Genomic DNA, 21,407 nt, shown 5'->3' on the forward strand with positions numbered 1-21,407 from the left:
TTCCAAATTGGCTGCACCATTTTACATTCCCCAAAGCAATATATGAGGGTTCCTATTTCTCCACATACTCACCAACACCTAATGTCTGTCTTTTTCATTATGGTCATCCTAGAGGGTACGAAAGAGTATCCTATTGTAGTTTTAATTTACATTTAGATAATGATGATTGACACTGGACATCTTTTCCTGTGCTTTTTCACCATTTGCTTATCTTTGGAGAAATGTCTATTCAAGTTCTGCTCATTTTATTTAGGTTATTCATGTTTTTATTATTGAGCTATGAGTTACTTACATATTTCAGTATAGGTCCCTTATCGGATATTTGATCTGCAAATATATTCCCACATTCTGTGAGTTGTTTTTCATTTTCATTTCTTAATGGACTCTTTGAATCACAAAAGTTTATAACTTTGATGAAGTCCAACTTATCTATGTTTTCTTTTGCCCCTTGAGCTTTGTATCATATCTAAGAAATTATTGCCTAATCCAAAGGTCACGAAGATTTATACCTATGTTTCCTTCTAAAAGTTTTACAATTTTAATTCTTACACTTAAGTCTATGATCCATTTTGAATTAATTTTTGTATTCGGTATAAATACAAATTCATTCCTTTGTATGTGGATATCTAATTGTCCCAGAACTATCTGTTGAAAAGACTATTTCCCTCAATGAAATTGTTTTGGCACCCTTGTCAAAAATCAACTGACCATAAATGTGAGAGTTTATTTCTAGACTCTATTCTATTCTATTAATCTACATGTCTAGCCTTATATCAGGGCCACATTGTCTTCATTACTGTAGCTTTGTTTTAAGTTTCTCTGTTCATTTGTTTTTGTAGTAAGTTTTGAAATTAGGATGTTTGTGTTTTCCAGCTTCACTCTTTTTCAAGATTGTCTTGGATGTTCTTGGTCCTTGCATTTTCATATGAACTTAGATTCAGCTTGTAAATTTCCACCAAAAAAAAAAAGTCTTTTGGGATCGTGACAGGTATGGCACTGGACCTGCAGATCAATTTGGGGAGTACTGCCATCTCAGCAATGTTAAATCTTCCAACCCATGAACAAAGAATAACGTTTCACTTATTTACATAATTTTAAATTTCTTTCATGAGGCTTTGTAGTTTCAGTGTTCTGTCTTACACTTCTTTTATTAAATTTAATCCTAAGTATTTTATTCTTTTGATGCTATTGTAAATGGAATTCTTTTTTAAATTTCATTTTCAGGTTGTTCACTGCAGTGTATAGATTTTCAATTAATTTTGGCTTTAGAACCAGGCTAACACTAACCTCAGAGAATGATTTAGGAGGTGTTCTTTTTTTTTTAATGGAAGAGATTTTGAAGGGTTTGTGCTAATTCTCCATTAAACACTGTGATAGAATCTGCCAGTGAAGCCATCTGGTGCTGAGCTTTACTCTGTGAAGTTTTCTTGTTTTGATTTTGTTTGGTCTGGTTTTCTCAGTAATTCAATCTCTTTCGTTGTTATAGGTATTCTGAGATTTTCAATTTCTTCTTGAGTCAGTTTCAGTAGTGTTTTTCTAGGAATTTGTCTAGTTCATCTAGTTTCTCTAAGGTATTATTTCAAATGCATGAGGTTAGCAAAACTCTAAAGACTGATAATATCAAGTGTATTGGAACATAAACCAAGATGGATTACATTTTCAACCATATTTCAACAAATTAAGAGAAGTGAAATCATACAAAGTGTGTTTTCTGACCACAGTGAAATCAATGTAGAAATCAACAACAGGAAGATAGCACAAAAATCTCCAAACACTTGGACACTAAAAAACATGCATCTAAATAATCCCTGGGCCAAAGAGGGAAATCTCAAGGGAAAACACACACACACACACACACACACACACACACACACACACACACACTGAACTGAATGAAAATAAAAATGCAATATATCAACATTTGTGGGACACAACTAAGCTGAGAAACAAATTTATAGCACTAAATGCGCACATTAGGAAAGAGGAAAAGTCTGATAATCTCAGTGTCCAACTCAAAAACTTAGAAGAGGGAGAGCAAAATAAACCCAACATGAGCAAAAAAAAAAAAAAAAGTATATAATACAGATAAGAACAAAAATCAATGAAACAGAAAAACAAAAAAATAGAGTATCAATGAAAAAAGAGATGATTCTTTTAAAATAACCAATGAAACTGGCAAACCTCTAGCAAGACTCACAAAGGAAAAAAAAAAAAACCTTGAGCAAAGAGATACAAATTACCAATATGAGGAATAAAACAGGGTACATAGCACTACAGACTCCAAAGACATCAAAAGGAAATAAGGGAATACCATAAACAACTCTATGCATATAAACATGACAACTTGGATGAATAGACACAAACTATCACAACTCACTCAATATGAAATAATTTGAATACATTTACAACCACTAATGAAATTGAATTTATAATTTAAAATCTCCCAAGGAAGAAATCTCCAGGCCCAGATGGCTTCCCTGGAGAATTTTATAAAACTTTAAAAAAATTAACTCTAAGTGTATACAACCTCTTCTAAAAAACAGAAGAGAAGGGATCACTTATCTACTCATTAGATTAAGATAGTATTACCCTGATATCAAAACAAGATAAAGACAGTACAAAAAAAAAAAGAAAGAAAATTACAGAACAATACCCCTCATAAATATAGATGCAAAATCCCCAACAAAATACTAGCAACTATAATAAAGCAGTATACAAAAATTATACAACATGACCAACTGGAGTTTATTCCAGGAATCCAAGGCGAGTTCAATATCCCAAATCAACCAATGTAATCCACCACACTAACATGTTAAATAAGAAAAACCACATTACCACATCACTTGAAACAGAAATAATAGTTTACAAAAGTCAATGTCCATTTGTGATTTAAAAACTCAGAAAAATAGGAATACAGGGAACTTCCTCAACTTGATAAAGAGTATCTACAAAATACCTATAGTTAACAAAATGCTTCAATAGTGAAAGACAATGCTTTCTCCCTGAGATCAAGAAAAACGAAAGAATGTCCATTCTCACCACTCTTATTCAACATAGTGTTGCAAATTCTTTTCAGCACAATAAGGTAAGAAAAGGAAACAAAAAACCATACAGATCAATAAGGGAGAAGTAGCGGGGCCGCCGCAGGCCGGGCGCGGGAGGCGGGGCGGCAGCCGGCGGGCGGCGCGCTGCGCTGGTTCGGGCCTCCGGATCGCCGCTGCCCCGGGGTCGCGCAGCTCAGCCGTCTCTAAGTGCCTGCGCCGTCGCTCTTTCCGGGCCGGGTTCCGAGGACGGCGCCCCCCTCCCCCAGGCCCTGCGCCCTGTCTCGGGTTCCAGGAGACCAGAGCTAACGCCCACCCAGTCCAGGCCCCGCACCGCCGTTTCCCGTCTTTTCCCGGCCGAGTTAGGTTCTTCTCCCCCAAAGTTGCGTCCAGTGGCCTCAGGGCTCCTGCGAGTTTCGGGTGAGCCTATAACAATATTTAGCAATGCGGCTCTGGAACCTGGGAGTCCTGGAGAGACACCCTTAAGGCTCCCTCTCGCCAGCTTCTACGTTCTTCTCCAAAGTTGAGAATCGCTTTCCTGTCCCCTCAAGCTCACTATCGCCCGAGGTATCATGGCCCCCAGGCCAGGGGGCGAGTGGAGCTCCGCCCTGTCCCACCTGGCGCTGGGAGCAGTGTGTCTGCATGCAGCCCTGAGCACTGCCCAGGCAAATCGAGGGGCCGCTGCTGGCTTCCTGCTCCAGGCCCTGGCTGCTGCCACCAAGCGGGCCCCAGGGCTGGGCACAGATGAAGACTGTCTTGCTGGCGCCTGGGTGGCCACTGTCATTGGCCTGCCCCTTCTGGCCTTCGATTTCCACTGGGTGAATGGGGACTGCTCCTCTGCAAACCTGCTCCTGGGAGGAGGCATGGTGTTGGCAGTGGCTGGTGAACACCTTGGCGCTGAGGGCCGCTCTGTGGCTGGTCAGGCGGTGGTGCTGGTGGTCGCAGTGACCATCCTCATTGTGGCCGTTTTCACGACCAACACTTACGGGATGTGGGGAGGGGTGGTGCTGGGCGCTGCAGGCCTCCTGAGCCGGCTGGAGGAGGACAATCTGCTGCTGCTGCCAAAGGAGGACGTCTGTCGCTGGGCCCTGGCTGGGGGCAGCTGGGCCTGCCACTGGGCCCTGCATACACAGCACCTGCAGTGGGAGTGATGCTTGCAGACAGCAAGGCTGCCATCCTCCCCCATCACAGGCCTGCTTCTAGGGCCTCCTCCTCTAGGGATAGACTCCTCTTCCTCCCAAAGCCAGCTTGCTGCAGAGTGACAGGTCAGGGGACAGAGTCTGGGCACTGTCTCCTCCTCCAGCTCTGTGTGAGGACTTGCCTAGACCAAAATGAGGGGGACTGGGTCCCAGCACATTTTGGGGCCTGATTCTGGGCAGGCAATGGTGGTGGATCCAGAAAGAGGCTTGGTCTCTAATAAACCTTAGGGATTTAGCAGGAAAAAAAAAAAAAAAAAATAAGGGAGAAGTAAAACCGTCCTTGTTTGCATATGACATGATTGTAGAAATGGAAATCCCAATATGAACACAATATGAAAAGATGTGTATGCTGAAAACTAGAAAACACTGCTGAAATAAATCAAGAGATGTAAATAAATAGAGAGATATACCACATTCCTGGATTGAAAGACTCAATGTAGTAAAGATGTCAATCTTCCCCAAAGATACAGGGGTTTTCCACAATTTCTATCAAAATTCCAGCAAGATCTTTTGCAAATATAGATAAGATTACAGGCATACCTCAGAGATATTGCAGGTTCATTTCCATATCACCACAATAAAGTAAATATTGCAAAAAAGTGGGCCATTCAAATTTTTTGGTTTCCCAGTGTATATAAAAGTTATGATTACCCTATATGGTAGTCTATTAAATGTGCAATAGCATTATGTCTAAAAAAAATGAAAATACCTTAATTTAAAAATACTTAATTGCTAAAAAATGCTAACCATCACCTGAGCCTTCAGCGAGTCATAATCTTTTTGCTAGTGGAGATTCTTGCCTCAGTGTTGACAGCTGCTGACTGAGCGAGGTGGTGGTTGCTGAAGTTGGGGTGGCTATGGTGATTTCTTAAAATAATAGTACAATGAAGTCTGCCACATTGACTGACTCATCCTTTAATGAATGATTTCTCTGTAGCATGCAAATACTGTTTGATAGTATTTTACTTACAGTAGGTGTTCTTTCAAAACTGCAGTCAATCCTCTCAAATCCTGCTGCTGCTTTATTAACTAAGTTTATGTCATACTCTAGATCCTTTTGTTGTCATTTCAACAATCTTCACAGCACCTTCACTAGGAGTAGATTCCATCTTATGAAAACACTTTCTTTGCTAATCTATAGAAAGCAACTCTTCATCTGTTAAAGGTTCATCCTGAGATTGCAGTCACCTCTTCAGGCTTCACTTCTAATTCTAATTCTTTTGCTATTTCCATCACATCTGCATCTACTTCCTCCACTAAAGTACTGAACCCCTCAAAGTCATCCATGAGGGCTGAAATCAACTTCTTCCAAAAAAAACTCCTGTTAATGTTGATATTTTGACCTCTTCCCAAGAACCACAAATGTTCTTAATGGCATCTACGACAGTGAATCCTTTCCAGAAGGCTATCAATTTACTTTGCCCAGACCCATCAGAGGAATCACTTCCTATGGCAGCTATACTTTCATGAAATGTATTTATTAAATAATAAGAATTGAAAGTCGAAATTCCTCCTGGATCCATGGGCTGCAGAAGGGATGTTGTGTTAGCAGGCATGAAAACAACATGAATCTCCTTGCGCATCTCCATCAGAGCACCTGGGTGACCAGATGCATTGTCAACGAGCAGTAATATTTTGAAGGAATCTTATTTTTTAAGCAGCAGGTCTTAACAATGGACTTAAAATAGTCAGTAAACCATGTCGCATGCAGATGTGCTGTCATCCAGGCTTTGCTGTGCACAGAGTATATTTGGCAAAATTCTTAAGGGTCCTGGGATTTTTAGAATGGTAACTGAGCATTGGCTTCAACTTAAGTCACCAGCTGCATTAGCCCCTAACAAGAGAGTCAGTCTGTCCTCTGAAGCTTGGAAGCCAAGCATTGACTTCTCCTCCCTAGCTATGAAAGTCCTAGATGGCATCTTCTAAAATTAGGCTGCTTCTTTTACATTGAAAATCTATTGTTTAGTTTAGCCACCTTTGTTTGAGTTTTGTTTGTTTGCTTTTTTTTATAAATTTATTTCTTTATTTACTTATTTATTTGGCTGCGTTGGGTCTTTGTTGCTGCGTGCAGACCTTCTCTAGTTGCGGAGACAGGGGCTACTCTTTGTTGCGGTGCGCAGGCTTCTTATTGCTGTGGCTTCTCTTATTGTGGAGCACAGGCTCTAGGTGTGCTGGCTTCAGTAGTTGCAACATGTGGGCTCAGTAGTTGTGGCTCACAGGCTCTAGAGCGTAGGCTCAGTAGTTGTGGTGCACGGACTTAGCTGCTCTGCAGCACGTGGGATCTTCCCAGACCAGGGCTTGAACCCGTGTCCCCTGCATTGGCAGGCGGATTCTTAACCACTGCACCACCAGGGAAGTCTGGCCACTTTTGTTAACTATCTTAGTGAGATATTTTGGCTAATTTTACTGCAGCTTCACCTTGGACTTTGATGTTATGGAGATGGCTTCCTTCCTTAAACCTCATGAAACAACAGCGGCCAGCTTCACACGTTTCTTCTGCAGCTTCCTTACCTCTCTCTGTCTTTGCAGAACTCAAGAGAGTCAGGACCTTGTCAGGATTAGGCTTTGGTTTAAAGGACTGTTGTGGCTGGTCTGATCTTCTATGCAGACCACTAAAACTTTCTCCATATCAGCAATAAGCCTATTTTGTTTTCTTATCATTGCTATTCACTGAAGTAGCACTTTTAATTTCCTTCAAGAGCTTTTCCTTTGCATTCAAAACTTGGCTAACTGTTTGATGCAAAAGGTCTAGGTTTCAGCCTGTCTCGGCTTTCAACGTGCTTTCCTCACTAAGCTTAATCATTTCTAACTTTTGACTTAAAGTGAGAGATGTATGACTCTTCCTTTCACTTGAACACTTGCAGGGTTATTAAATGGCCTAATCTCAATATTATTGTGTCTCAGGGAATAGGGAGGTCCACAGAGAGGGAGAGAGATGAGAATGGCAGGTCAGTGGAGCAGTCAGAACATAAAACGTTTACCAATCAAGGTATCCTTGGGGATGACTTATATGTTCATGGCATCCCCAAACAATTACAATACTAAATCAAAGATCATTGATTACAGATCACCATAACAAATGTAACAATAATTTAAAAAGTTTGAAATATTGCAGGAATTACCAAAATGTGACACAGAGACACAAAGTGAGCAAATGTTGTTGGGGAAATGGTACTGATAGGCTTGCTCAACACAGGGTTGCTACAAACCTTCAATTTGTAAAATATGCAATATCTGTGAAGTGCAATAAAACAAGGTATGGCTATATTCTAAAGTTTAAATTTATATGTAAGGGTCCTTTTCATGATAAAAACGCTCAACAAGGAGGCAAGAATGCAGAGAAACTGTATCACTCACACTTTGCTAGTGGAAATGTAAAATAGTACAGCAACTCTTGAAAAGTTCGGCAGGTTTCTTCAAAACTAAGTATATGCAACAATCAGATGACCTAGAGGAAAACTTATGTTCACACAAACACTCATACATGGATGTTTATGGCAGCTTTATTCATAGTCAAAAACTGGAAAGAGCCCAGATGTTCTTCAAAGGAAGAATGGTTAAACTGTGATTCATCCATACATGGAATACTACTCAGCATTAAAAAGGAATAAACTATTGGTACATAAAACAAAATGGAGGAACCTCCAGGGAAACATGATGAGTGAAAATAGTCAACATGAAATGTTACATAACTGGGCTTCCTAGGTGGCGCAGTGGTTGAGAATCCGCCTGCCAATGCAGGGGACACGGGTTCAATCCCTGCTCCACGAAGATCTCACATGCCGTGGAGCGACTAAGCCCGTGTGCCACAACTACTGAGCCTGTGCTTTAGAGCCCATGAGCCACAACTATTGAGCCCATGAGCTGCAACTACTGAAGCCCGCGCGCCTAGAGCCCATGCTCCGCAACAAGAGAAGCCACGGCAAGGAGGAGCCCGCGCACCACAATGAAGAGTAGCCCCCACTCACCACAACTAAAAAAAAAAGAAAGCCCCCGCACAGCAAAAAAGACCCAACACAGCCAATAAAATAAATCAATTAATTTTTAAAAAGTTACATAACTGTATTATTCCTTTTATATAATGTTCTTGAAATGAAACAATTATAGAAATGGAAAACAGGTTAGTGGTTGCCAAGGGTTAAGTAGGGGCAAGGGGCAGAAAGAAAGTGGCTGTGTCTAAGGGTTGTGTCTATAAAAAGGATTCCTGTTGGGATGGAAACGTTCCACATCTTGACCTTATCAATATTAATATGCTAGCTATGCTATCGTACTACAGTTTTGCAGGATGTCACCATTAGGTAAAACTGTTAAAAGGGTACAGAGTATCTCCATTATTTCTTGCAACTACACGTGAATCTAAAATTATCTCAAACGACAAGTGAAAAAAAAAAAAGGGTAAAAGAAGGAAAGGTTGGTAGGGATAGAATAAAGGTGTTAATTCTATGTAAGAGGGGAAAATGTTTAAAGTGCTTTTAATGCTGATTCAGGTATCAATACCCTATACCCTTATTTGCACTGCCTCCTATTAGGCCATTTTATTACTTAGCAACATCTTGACCAGAGAAATAATGCAATTAAAATAACTGAATGACTGAGCAAAGTGTGACTAGGGTAATAGAAGCTCACTCTGGTAGTTTGACATGAAGTTTTGGAGGGACTAACATGCTATCTATTGCATCTCCTTCTGCTCACTCATAAAGTATTAAATCCTAGTCCCAAAACTGCATGAGAGATGGACTACAGTTACTCTGAGTTTCCCCCACCGCCGCAAGCCCGAGTTTAGACAGATAAACTTCCTTGTCTTCAACCTGCCCCCTGTGAGGATAAAGCTCTTCGAGAGTCATGGCTGTATAAAGAGTTCTCAGTTCCAGTTCCTACACATCCAGGGCATCATCCCCCATGCCGGTGTGGCCATTAAACCTTTGGTTAGTGAGACCAGTAAACGCCTCAGGGCTGCCTCAGCATTAATTCCTGCGCTTACCACCCCGGTAATCAGTTCCCTCTTCTCCTTAGCCCTTGGGTATTTCCCTTGCTATCTTGTGAGCCCAGAAAAGCATTTTATTAAAAAAAAAAAAAATGCTTGTAACAGTTCATCCAGAATTTCTAAGTACTTGGTAGCAAAAGAGCTTTTAAGTTAGATAGTCCTCTCTCCATATTGCCAGAAATGCGAGTTCCTATCCCTTTATAATTAAATTTAAAAGTGTTAAAAGAGATCTAGGTTTTTCAAACACTATCCATCTATAATTGAAATTTTTAATTGTGTAGAATATGGTTTTGAATCCAACAGAAACTGGAAAACGCATTTACTCTTTTCATCAGTTTCCAAAGTGAAAATCCAAAATATCACTTTTAGCTTGAAAAAAATCCAAGATATGTTGTGGAGGACAACATATTATAGGAAGCCTCTTCTCCAAAGTTGCCAGTATGTTACAAACATATTAATTAATCCTCTTGGGCTTTTTAAAAAAAATTTACACTGCAACATTAATTAATTGTCATGATGTACCTATAAATTAGGTTTTGTGGCAAGTTTTATCTCCCATTTATAAATGGAAAAGCTTACCTGTGAATAGCAATACTATGATCATGCAATAAGTCAACGACAAAGCACAAAATCAAGACTTCTTACTTCTTGCACAATTAGAAAAACTAGATTATGATCTAGAAAAATTCAAATCTAAACATTTTTTATTAAAACATAGGTATACTAGTTATTATTTATACATATGTAGGTAATATTTAAAAATCTAGACTTGTTTTGCTCTTAAAACGTTTTAGAGAAAAAAACAAATTTGAATTCTAACCTCTTTTAAAATTCTCCTACTCCATCTTTTCTTTCTTTTATTTCCCTTCCTAAATCAAAGAACTGAGGGATCTAATATAACATATCTTCTTTATTCTATTTATATTTGTCAAGATTTTCAAATACACAATTATTTAAAGAAAAACTCATCAAGAACCGCTAAACAAATTTAGTTTTAATTTTAGTTACACAATTCAGAAAACTATAAATCCTTCCACTTTTAAAATGCAAATATCAACTAAATCAGCTATTAAGGAATAAGTATATATAAGTGACAAATATTTTTAAATGGGAACTTAATATTAATGAAATACCAAGGTAACAAAAGAACGCTTAATATTAAGTACCTTACCCAAAGCACTAATACTTCTATTTAAAAAATCCAGTATTGCAGCAACATGGATGGACGAGATTGTCATACTTTGTGAAGTAATTCAGACATAGAAAGACAAATATCATATGCTTATATGTGGAATCTAAAAAAAAATTAAAAAGGGTACAAATGAACTTATTTACAAAACAGAAGTAGAATCACGATGTAGAAACCAAACTATGGCTACCAGGGGATAAGGGGTGGGGAGGGATAAATTGGGAGATTGGGATTGACAATATATAAAATAGATAGATATATAAAATAGATATATAATAGATAACTAACAAGAACCTGCTGCACAGCACAGGGAACTCTACTCAATACTGTATAATGGCCTACATGGGAAAAGAATCTGAAAAAAAAAAAGAGTGGATATATGTATATGTAGAATTGATTCACTTTGCTGTATGCCTGAAACTAACACAACATTGTAAATCACCTACACTCAAATAAAGACTTTTTTAAAAATCCAGTAAAGGATGTCATCTTCTAAACATACATAACAGAAAATCTCAAAGGCTTTTTTCTACTCCCAATAGTTGCTAGCTCTACATCACTAAGAGAAGTGACACTAAATAAATGTGTCTGCTGCAGAATTCTGTACACTCTTCCTCTGGGACCTAATCCAAGGGGAATATACCATTACATCAGTCAGGAAGAAAACAAGGGTTTTTGATTTGGGGTTTTTTTCCTCTGCTATGTAATTTTGCTAACCATTAAAGGGCAAAGCATAAATACTTATTTGCTATTAACGTCATTTTAAATTTCGTTTCTTCATTTCACATAATTTTTATTGTTACATTAGGATTTAAAAGTTAATGATAAATGGATACAGAAGATGTGGCATATATATACAATGGAATATTACTCAGCTGTAAAAAGGGATGAGATGGAGCTATATGTAATGAGGTGGATAGAACTACAATCTGTCACACAGAGTGAAGTAAGTCAGAAAGAGAAGGACAAATATTGTATGCTAACTCACATATAAGGAATCTAAAAATGGTACTGATGAACTCAGTGACAAGAACAAGGATGCAGATACAGAGAATGGACTGGAGAACTCGAGGTATGGGAAGGGGCGGGGGGTGAAGGGGAAACTGAGACGAAGCGAGAGAGTAGCACAGACATATATATACTACCAACTGTAAAATAGTCAGTGGGAAGTTGTTGTATAACAAAGGGAGTCCAACTCGAGGATGGAAGATGCCTTAGAGGACTGGGGCCGGGAGGGTGGGGGGGACTCGAGGGGGGGGGCGTCAAGGAAGGGAGGGAATATGGGGATATGTGTATAAAAACAGATGATAGAACCTGGTGTACCCCACCCCCCCCCCAAAAAAAAAAAGCTATGATGGAAAAAAAAAAAAAAAGTTAATGATAAAACATCTCCCAGGACTTCCCTGGTGGTCCAGTGGTAAAGAATCTGCCTTCCAATGCAGGGGATGAGGGTTCAAACCCTGGTCAGGGAACTAAGATCCCACATGCCACAGTGGAACTAAGCCCACGTGCCACACCTACTGAGCCCACATGGCTCAACTAGAGAGCCTGCGTGCTGCAAACTACAGAGCCCGCTTGCTCTGGAGCCTGCGCACCACAACTAGAGAAGAGAAAACCCACACGTTGCAACTAGAGAGAAGCCTGTGCCCCACAACTAGAGACAAGCCCGAGCACTGCGACTAAGACTTGACGCAGCCAAAAAAAAAAAATCAGATAAACAAATAAATAATAAAATTAAATTTAAAAAAAGATTGCAAATAAAATCTTTTTTAAAAACCCTCATCTCCCACATACTAGGATTAAATATTTTCATATTAAAAAAAATTAAACAAATGTAATAAGATTCCTATGTTTATAAGATGGAAATCAAAAATGTGCTGCTGTTGATCTCAGTATCAACTGCTATGGCGATTTAATCATACGCATTTAAAGTCCTACTATCACAAAGACACTAGCCAGTCTATTAAGCAGCACAATGTTAAATGCAAATGGTCTAAAAGAAGTCAGCCTGGCGGGGGGGGGGGGGGGGACAATAAACTTGGGTTCACTTTCTTGTATCTTTTTCTTACGTTTTCACAATTTTTTTTACTTGTGGGAAAGCATCAAAATAATTTTCCAATAGTACAGATATTGTGTCCTCTTATCTAGCACTTTTCAACCTTTCTACCACTGGGACAATGTTAAGGGAAGGTGTTCCCCACATAACATACTCTCTTATAACGGACACACAGCTTTCAGAACTGTAAATTACAAGCACCAGCTAGCCATAAACCTCTTTTTTTCTATTGATTCAAGACACTCCAGTGCTGCAATATTATGGCCCAGCCTCGAATTTCACAGGTGAGGCACCTGAGGCCAAACAGGTTAAGCGACACACTCAAGAGCACGACCTGGTGAAGTCACCAGGGGCAGGGCACCCAATCTACCCCAGAGGTTTTGTTCCTGATCTCCAGTTTGTTCAATTATATCACGCTGCCCTTTAAATTCACTACAGTTAGAGCAACAGAGTTAGCCAGGCCAGAATACATGAGATATTACACAGGAGTGAATTTTTCAGATCCCTGGGGCTTAACACCTTAAATACCAAAAGTTTACAAAGTAATCCATCTCCATCTTTTTTGGTAGAAATCTTTCCACAAAGAAAAGGCACAAAACTAGATTCCTTGGCTGTTGCGGTGAAACAGCTCTGACACTCCTCTAATTCTTTACGTAACTACCAGGTCACGTGCCTCAAGAATATTTTCCTGTTATGCTATTGGTCTTCCTTGTGTTAATTTTGGACCTCTCAGTGAACTCTGACATCTTACTGTACTCATTCAATTCCTATTTTATTGCCAGGAGAACATGAAAATGGCAACACAGTGGAGTAAGCGGTAGAAGCATATGGATTTAAATAGCAGAGGGAAAAAAATACACTATTTATTTTCCAGACTTCTTAACCATCATTTTTACCAGCTATAGTATGACACGAGAGTCCCTGATCTGCATAGGGCTTTGGCCTTCACATTAAGAGGTCCAGGTTCCTGCACTTTTTGAGCTCCTGCTTATCATTTCTTGCTACTGTCCATATGTTATCACCAAATAATTCCCATCTCTAATAATCTATTCAGTTACACAAGGGGAACCTATTTATTTAGGCTTACAAAAAACAGGTCAAAAATACATTAAAGAAATTCCAAATGAAGGCCGAGGGATTCTTCTCTCATAAGATCCATCGGCGTGAACTCTGATTTAGCTATTCAGGTTCTTTTTTGGTTTTGTTTGCTTCTAAGCTCTGATAGCTCTGGTTTCTGGAAAAGTGACCTTTGGAAAGGTTAGTAAAACTTCTAAGATGTTGTATTTGTCTCTAAACCTATTCCATGTGAATTCATATAAAAAGTCCTCAAAATAAAGTGTTTGCGATCAGCACAGAAACTTACACTGAGCCACAGTGAACATTCAGCACCCTAAATTAGTGCTTTTCAAACGTGAATGTGCATACAAAGCACCTGGAAATCTTGGGAAAATGAAGGTTGTGATTCAGTAGGTCTGAGGCTGGGCCCAGGATTCTGCATTTATAATCAGGGAATGCTGAGTCTGCCAGGCCCACACACTAAACTTAAAGAGTAGCAAAGTTCTAGAACACATACCTCTATTTTTCTCTCTCCTTCTATTTCTAAATCTTCTCATTCCTTTCTTTTTCCTTTTCTTGCTTTACCCTTTTCGTCGTTTTAAGTCTGCCACAGGAACTGTTTAGCCCTGTAGATATAACTTTATAGCCCTTGGGGCTATTAAAGGTTTTCCCAATGATAACATGAGCTATAAAAATCACAGTGCAGAAGGGTGAAAACACTACAGCAGTCATATACTTCCTTAAAATGTGACCAAAAATAATATAACCAATATAGATGACATGACTTTTAGGATATGTGGCTATTTTAGTATATTTCTCAGCAATTAAATATTTTTCTTAGGATATGGTTCAAAAAAATTATGATGTTAAGTTTTTTAATGGGCAGTAAGAACCTGTTATTTATGCTAAGATTCAATAGCAGTCAATAAATGAGCTGCTAATTATGAACAGAATAATGATGCTTAAAATGATCCTTATAACCTGTTAATATTATGTTAATTAGTCTACTCTAAAATTATAAGAAATTCTGCTACCAACTATACCTTATCCCCAAGAGACAAGCTTTTTAATGAATTAATATTGGAACTACATATGCCTTAAAATCTTGTATAAATTTCACTTTCAGCTGCATTACATCAGATTCTATCAAATGGCTCTTAACTCTCACAGGAATTGCTAGATTTAGAATGCACCCTTTAAAATAATAAATGCTGGCCTTCACACGGTAACAGAAATGCTGTTCTTACCAAAGACTCTTTGCTCCTAATCAACAAGCAGCAGTCTCATTTTACAGTGGGGAAACCTGAAGCATATCCAGGATATGCGACCAGGTGAACACAGTGCAAACAGAACGTGAACCTCCTACCTTTAAAACCCATCCTACAATCGTTACACGCTACAGGTCAGACATTGTTAGACTTCCTTTTAGGTATAGGAACTCATACTTTAAGTCAAAATTATGTAAAATCGCTGGCTTCTCAGTAACATTGAGAGAGAGACTTTCTGCCTAATGTTAGTCTCTTGCCAATATAAGGAACAGCAGTGTAAGTGGAATCCATTTCTGTGGTGTAGTTTTCTCCCAGGGAAACTGAAGCAGATTAATTGCACTCCATCAAGCCAGACAACAGTGCATTCTAGTGGCCAATGGAGAGCATAATCAGAAATGTCTTCAGAACTCGGGCTTAAAACTTAAATATCTAAAATCTAGAAGCTAATAAGAAAATATTGTACATATTATAAGAATTGCTACAGACAAATCTTGCATTTAAGACTGAAATGAAGATATAAGAAAGAAAATATATTACCCAAGAGCTCCAGTCACCACTCCAGTTATGTAAATTTGGCCCCTGTTTTTTAGCTGACACTATATTATTGTCATCCACAAATGGACTAGAATTTTCCTCTAACTCTTCCTATAACTCAGCAGTAAAGCTTGAATCCCTTTCATTTATTACCTGGAAACAAGTGTCAAACAATATAAATTACTTACTGAGAAATGTGCATTTAAAAAGAAAACAGTTAATGTTGAAAGTACTGAAATGAATATGAAAAGGACAATATTTAAGCTTTTATAAAACAGTAATTTACATTTTTTTGCTTCTATAGTTCATAGATTTATACATACAACATATACTTTCCAACTACTACTATTTATTAGGTAGTTTAGTTGGCACTAGAGGTTCAAAAATGAATAAAACAAAGTCCTTAGCTTCCAGAAGTTCACAGTCAGCTAGAGGAACAATTAAACAGTTTAAAAAAATGTAACAGGAGTTAACAATTGGTTCAACCTCTTTGGAGAATAACTTGCAACGCCTAGGAGGGTCGAAGATGGGTATACATTTATTACAACCCAGCAATTTAATGTGCACACGAAGTTAACAATGTTTGTAATGCTAAGAAAGTGGAAACAACCTTACTGTCCATTGGTAGGGAAATTAGTAAATTAACTCTGATTTATACAAACAATGAAGAAATAAAATAAATGAGTCAGATGTCTCCAGCAGGCACTGGCCTCAACCTATAGCGTGCTTAGGGGAGAGCGTATACCCTGTTGCAAGATATGGGCCCATGAGGTGGTCACTCATGATGGTCACTCACGAAAGAGCAGTCATTTTGGAGTTACAAAAAGAGAGAAAAGAGGAGGAGAGGTGGAGCGGCACCCGTCATAAGAGCACAGAGCTCACCAGGACTCTGAAACACTGCTGCTGCTGCAGCCACCACCTTCGCCTCAGGGTTCCAGGGAGAGCACCCACGGCACCCTTGTGGCACAGCAAAGGGGTAATTCAAACTCAACTTAAGCTTGAGTTTCCTAAACTCTATGAAGGAACCACTGCCCTGGGGGAAGCCCCTAAGCCTGGTGATACTAATCTGAGGTTCTCTGAAGGAAGACATTTATAAACATGAAAGGATAGAGAGGAATCCCGTCACCCTAAGTACATTCACTAACCATCAAAAAGAGAGAGGAAAAAAAGAAACACAGCTGGATACAGGGAGAAGAAACAAACAAACCAAAAGAAAAAAACTGAAACAGAAGTCCACAATATGACCCAATTGGAAGTCCAAGACATGTTAAAATAATTCATACAACAAACGGTAAAGACTGGCTTTTGTACCTCTACAGCATAGGTGTTTTTTTTTTTAAATATATAACCATCCTTTAAATTGAAGTATAGGTAATTTACACTGTTGTGTTAGTTTCAGGTGTACAGCAAATGAGTTAGTTCTAAACATATATTCTTTTTCAGATTATTTTCCATTACAAGATATTCAGTAGATTCTTGTTGTTTATCTACTTTACATATAGCAGTGTGCATATGTTAATCCCATACTCCTAATTTATCTCCCCCCCCCACTATCCCCTTTGGTAACCATAAGGTTGTTCTCTATGTCCGTGAGTCTATTTCTGTTTTGTAAATACGTTCATTTATATCATTTTTTAAGATTCTACATATAAGTGACATTGTATGACTTTCGTCTTTGTCTGACTTACTTCACTTAGTATGATGACCTCTAGGTCCATCCATGTTGCTGCAAATGGCATTATTTCATTCTTTCTTATGGCTGAGTAATATTCCATTGTATATAGGTATCGCTTCTCTTTTATCCACTCATCTGTCAATGGACACTGGATTGTTTCCTTGTCTTGACTATTGTAAATAGTGCTGCTATGAACATTCCGGTGCGTGTATCCTTTCTCTGGATATACTCCCAGGAGTGGGATTTATAGCATAGGTTTTGAATGAACTTCAACATCTGCTAAAATGCAGATTGGCAAATCTTCATGGCTCTAATCAATACTGGCCTCAAACTACAGTTATACCTGAAGATCTAAAGAATTAAATTTAAACAAGTTACCCTGTAATCTATAATCTTAGGGGACTTACTCAACATAAAATAGACAACAAACAGGCATGTCTCACTTTAACTACCAGAAGTACTATCTTGTCTAAATTCTCCCTGGTCACAGAATGCACTGCCCTAAAATATCCCATAGTGGCAGAGGATATTTTGACCCAATGAGTAATAAATTTATATCAAGTCTTTGGGGCTTACAAAATGGCTTTTATAAAAGTCGGACCCTGTGGACCACCCCTCCACCCCTAGTTAAAATAGTTAACATAGCTCAATGTAAAACAAAACAAGGTCGTCAAAGACTGAGATTTATTATGTAAGACCTAATAAGTGAAAGAGTGATTCTCCTCCCCGTGCGGCCTGGTAAAGATGGAAAAATGAAGAGTGCCGCACAGCTGACTGCTGTATTCCTAGTGCTGTGGCCCTGCTCCTGGAGGACCCAATACCCAATACCATTAAAATTACTGACTACTAAAATTACATTCAATTAGAAACCGGTAAATATTTTGATGTTGTAAGTCTGACAAATACGCTCTGTTCAGTGACCTCTCAGTTTGCCTCTACCTCTGGAGGGACATCGTATACCTTGACCTGGCTACCCACAGGGTATCTCAAAAGCCTTGCCACCACATGCAACCTTTACAGGTAACTGTATCCAGTGCTCTACAGGAGCACAGACATGATGTTACACTGATTACATCCTCCTCTGAAGACATTCTTTTGACACGCCCATTCAGGACGGAAAAATACTCATGAAAAGAGGCTGGGTCATTGCCCCACACATACTGTAAGGCCTGCTACCTTGCTTAAATTCCTGAAAACTATTTGGTAAACTAAAGGCGACTCCATCCCTGACAATGTCAAGGAACAACATGAAAACAAGTCCAACAGGGGACCATATATATTCAATATCCTGTGATAAACCACAATGGAAAAGAGTATGAAAAAGGATGTATATAAGATCACTTTGCTGTACAGTACAAATTCACACAGCATTGTAAATCAACTATACGTGAATAAACTACACTTTTTTTAAAAAGTCCAACATCTTGTATATCTTTTTGGACTCTGGAGGCTATATGTTACTCATTTACAAATTTTACTTAAGCCTGGTTATGCTGTTACTTGCAGGTCAATCCACCCTTAAGAGGCCACCTCCCAAGAAAGATCCTAAAATTTGTCAAAATTGTAATACAAGAGACACTCCCAAGAGTACTACTTCCTCCCCCTACCCCCTGACACACACACACACAAAACAAACACTCACATACACACACAAAGAATCCTTCACTGCAGAGACTTTAGCAGCCTCTTTTCATGACTCCTGGAGCCTCTGAACCACCCATAGCATCTGTAAGTTGTCCATAGGCTTCTGATGCAAGAAACTCTCTCCTCACCCCCGCACAATATGCCATTTGAACAGCAGAGTCCTAGAAGCAAAGGCTCTCACAAGCCCTGCGCCTATGACCCTGCATACCCAGCTGCCCTTTATGCCTTGGGTCCTAGAAGCAACACCCTGAAAGCTCAGCACAGCCACCAAGGTCTCCTTGCTGCAGGACAGAACCAAATCTGGGCCCTCTGGCATATCCCACCTACAGGCAGGCATGGCCTCCCCTGTTCTCATTCAGATGTCATGCTGCTAGAATAGGTCACCCCTCTCCCAAACCCCCTGAATACCTGGAGACCAATTTGGATTCAACTGAGTGAAAGCAATAGGAATTCAACACTTCTACCTCCCATTTGAAGTCTGATGGACAAACCTGCTGTTCACTAGGCAGCACCACCACCCCTACACATGCTGGAGCTCACTGGAGACCTACTGCTTTTCATCCCTTAACCAGGATGTTCTTGATGAAGGAAAGGATCCAGAGGTCAGCACAACTGGCTGAACTTCCCACAGTTTTCTTCACACTGAATGCTCTGGCCAACAACTGGCTCCATCTGCACATTGCTACAGACTCTTGGGCCATCGCCTAGGAGTTGCACCATTTAGAGTAAAGCACTCCGGAACTCTCTTGCTTTCACATACTCAAAATACAAATCCAGGTCCATGTGTTTATACATATACTAAAGCCATAATAAAAGGTCTCACCAAGACACTCCTTATCTCCATCAAGAGTTCCAGACATCACTAATAGTGAGCAAGGCGCTCACTTTATTTCTCAAAATACACATCACTGGGCTTGTGAACAAGGCATTCCATGGAACTTTCATCTTCCTTACTGACTTCAGGCTGCAGCCCTCATACAAGAGCCATGATGGCTTCCTTAAGCAAGTTCAAAATTCGACTGAATGACAAATGGTACATTTCAGTCATCCGTCAGACATCAATGGTGAATCATAATGTCTCATTCAACTTTTTTTTTTTGTTTGCCTGCTGACAGCTTTTAAACTTCACTCCTCCTTCTTCCTCTCTGTCTCTCAAATGGGCAAGTTGGTAAAAAAAAAAAAAAAAAAAAAAAAAAAGCCTGGGTATTCTTTCCTTTGGTGTGGGTGGGAGAGTCAAACCAAGCTAGACCTCCTCCACACCCAGGAATCCCTGACCCCACCCCCTAACCACAATAAACGCCCAGAGCCAGCCTCCTTCCTTTGCCCTTTCAAATCATTTTGGATCTTCTTGAGGGGACTGCCCTGCTCTTCCCTCTTCACTATGTATGTATGTAAGTAATAAGCCTTTATATATATAAACCTCTTCATGGTGTGTGTGTGACATCAGTTTCTATCTCCAAATCAAATGCTGGGTAGGAGTTCACAACAGAATCCTAGCTCTCTAAGTATTAGCTACGTGGTCACTTGCGGTCACTCAACCTCTCTAAATCTGTTTTCTCCCCTGTACAGTGGGGGTAACAATGCTCCCTAGTCCAGACAATAAGCTCATTCAGAGCAGAGATCACGTCTGTATCGCTCACCATTTATCCCAAACACGCAGTGCCAGGGACACAGTTGAGTGAGTGGCTGCTTGGGTCCATAAATATCCACCTGGCCTATTTCACAGGAATGTTTTGAGACTCATCTGACGTGGCGCATTCATTCATTTGTTCATCCAACAAGTATCTGAGTGCCTCTACCGTTTTGTAAACGGTAAACTGCTCTCGATTAAAAGAGACTGCACTGACTGCGATTCTCTAAAAGTAAAACACACACACACAACTAATGTAAAAGGAATGAGGACAGTGTTCAGAAAAGCAGGTACAGCTGCAACAAAAGTGGGTTTTCACCCTAAAGATTAATCGGCAAGTTCTTCCGTTAATCGAACAAGGTAGTAAACAAATAAAAAGAGTTGAAACCAAAAACGTGGTTGACAGCACAGTGATCTGAACTATCTAGAGGTTCTGAGCCCTTTCATCAAGGGCTGAGAGAGATAAGGGAATGGCATGAGACTGGACCAACGCGATCCCTGGTCGGAATCATGACAGTGGGGCCTAAGGCTGGGGCATCTGGACCAGGACGTCTGGGCACCGAATGCCAGCACTCCACGCCCACAAATAGGCAGACCTTCCCAGCATCGCCCGGAGGGAAAGGCTCCCAGGAAGCGCAGGAGACCGTTTCCAGATTACTCTAAAGAGCACCAAGAAAAGGGAAAAGAGGAAATAATTTTCATAACCTGAGACCATTCAAACAACCTTCGTGAAGACACGTGCCGGGTAAATCCCCCGCTTGGGAACGCGGTGCCGCGCGGCGCGGCGCCGCTTACCTGGCGAACCGTTAGAGCACCTTCCATCGCGGATGCCTCCGCGGCCGGGGTACCGCGCACGCGCGCTCCAGGCTCCCCAAGGGTCCCTTCCTGCTCGCCCGCCCTCCGAGGGCCACCTTGGGTGCCGTCGGCGTGTCTTGCGCCCTCTGGCGGCCATTCAGGACCCAGCCGCTGCACCCCCGCCCCCCAGGATGTAATGTTAATTCGTTAACCTGCGGGCCTATCATTGCTGGAAATCAGATGAGCCCCTGTCCTTACCTACCTCCCAAGCTCAGAGTCCGGAGCCTACCGTGAAATGGCTCCTAGGCACAAGTTACCCCCCGAAAAGCCTCTAGT

At 40.1% G+C, this 21,407-nt stretch overlaps 2 protein-coding genes across 2 annotated transcripts in view; one reads left to right on the forward strand and one right to left on the reverse strand.

Annotated features, from left to right (window-relative positions):
• Positions 1-21,098, reverse strand: part of GRAMD1C (GRAM domain containing 1C) — a 96,969-nt gene extending 75,871 nt beyond the window's left edge. The window contains 2 exon segments of the mRNA XM_057696917.1: positions 15,331-15,480; positions 21,072-21,098. Coding sequence (XP_057552900.1) covers positions 15,331-15,480; positions 21,072-21,098 — 177 coding nt within the window.
• LOC130830044 (transmembrane protein 276-like) lies at positions 3,570-4,192 on the forward strand. Its single transcript, XM_057696918.1, has one exon. It carries the CDS (start codon positions 3,614-3,616, stop codon positions 4,190-4,192), a length of 579 nt encoding a protein of 192 aa, XP_057552901.1. The 5' UTR covers positions 3,570-3,613.
• Positions 21,099-21,407: the final 309 nt, after the last annotated feature.

This window comes from Hippopotamus amphibius, chromosome 10 (genome assembly GCF_030028045.1).
Source record: "Hippopotamus amphibius kiboko isolate mHipAmp2 chromosome 10, mHipAmp2.hap2, whole genome shotgun sequence".
NCBI lineage: Eukaryota > Metazoa > Chordata > Mammalia > Artiodactyla > Hippopotamidae > Hippopotamus > Hippopotamus amphibius.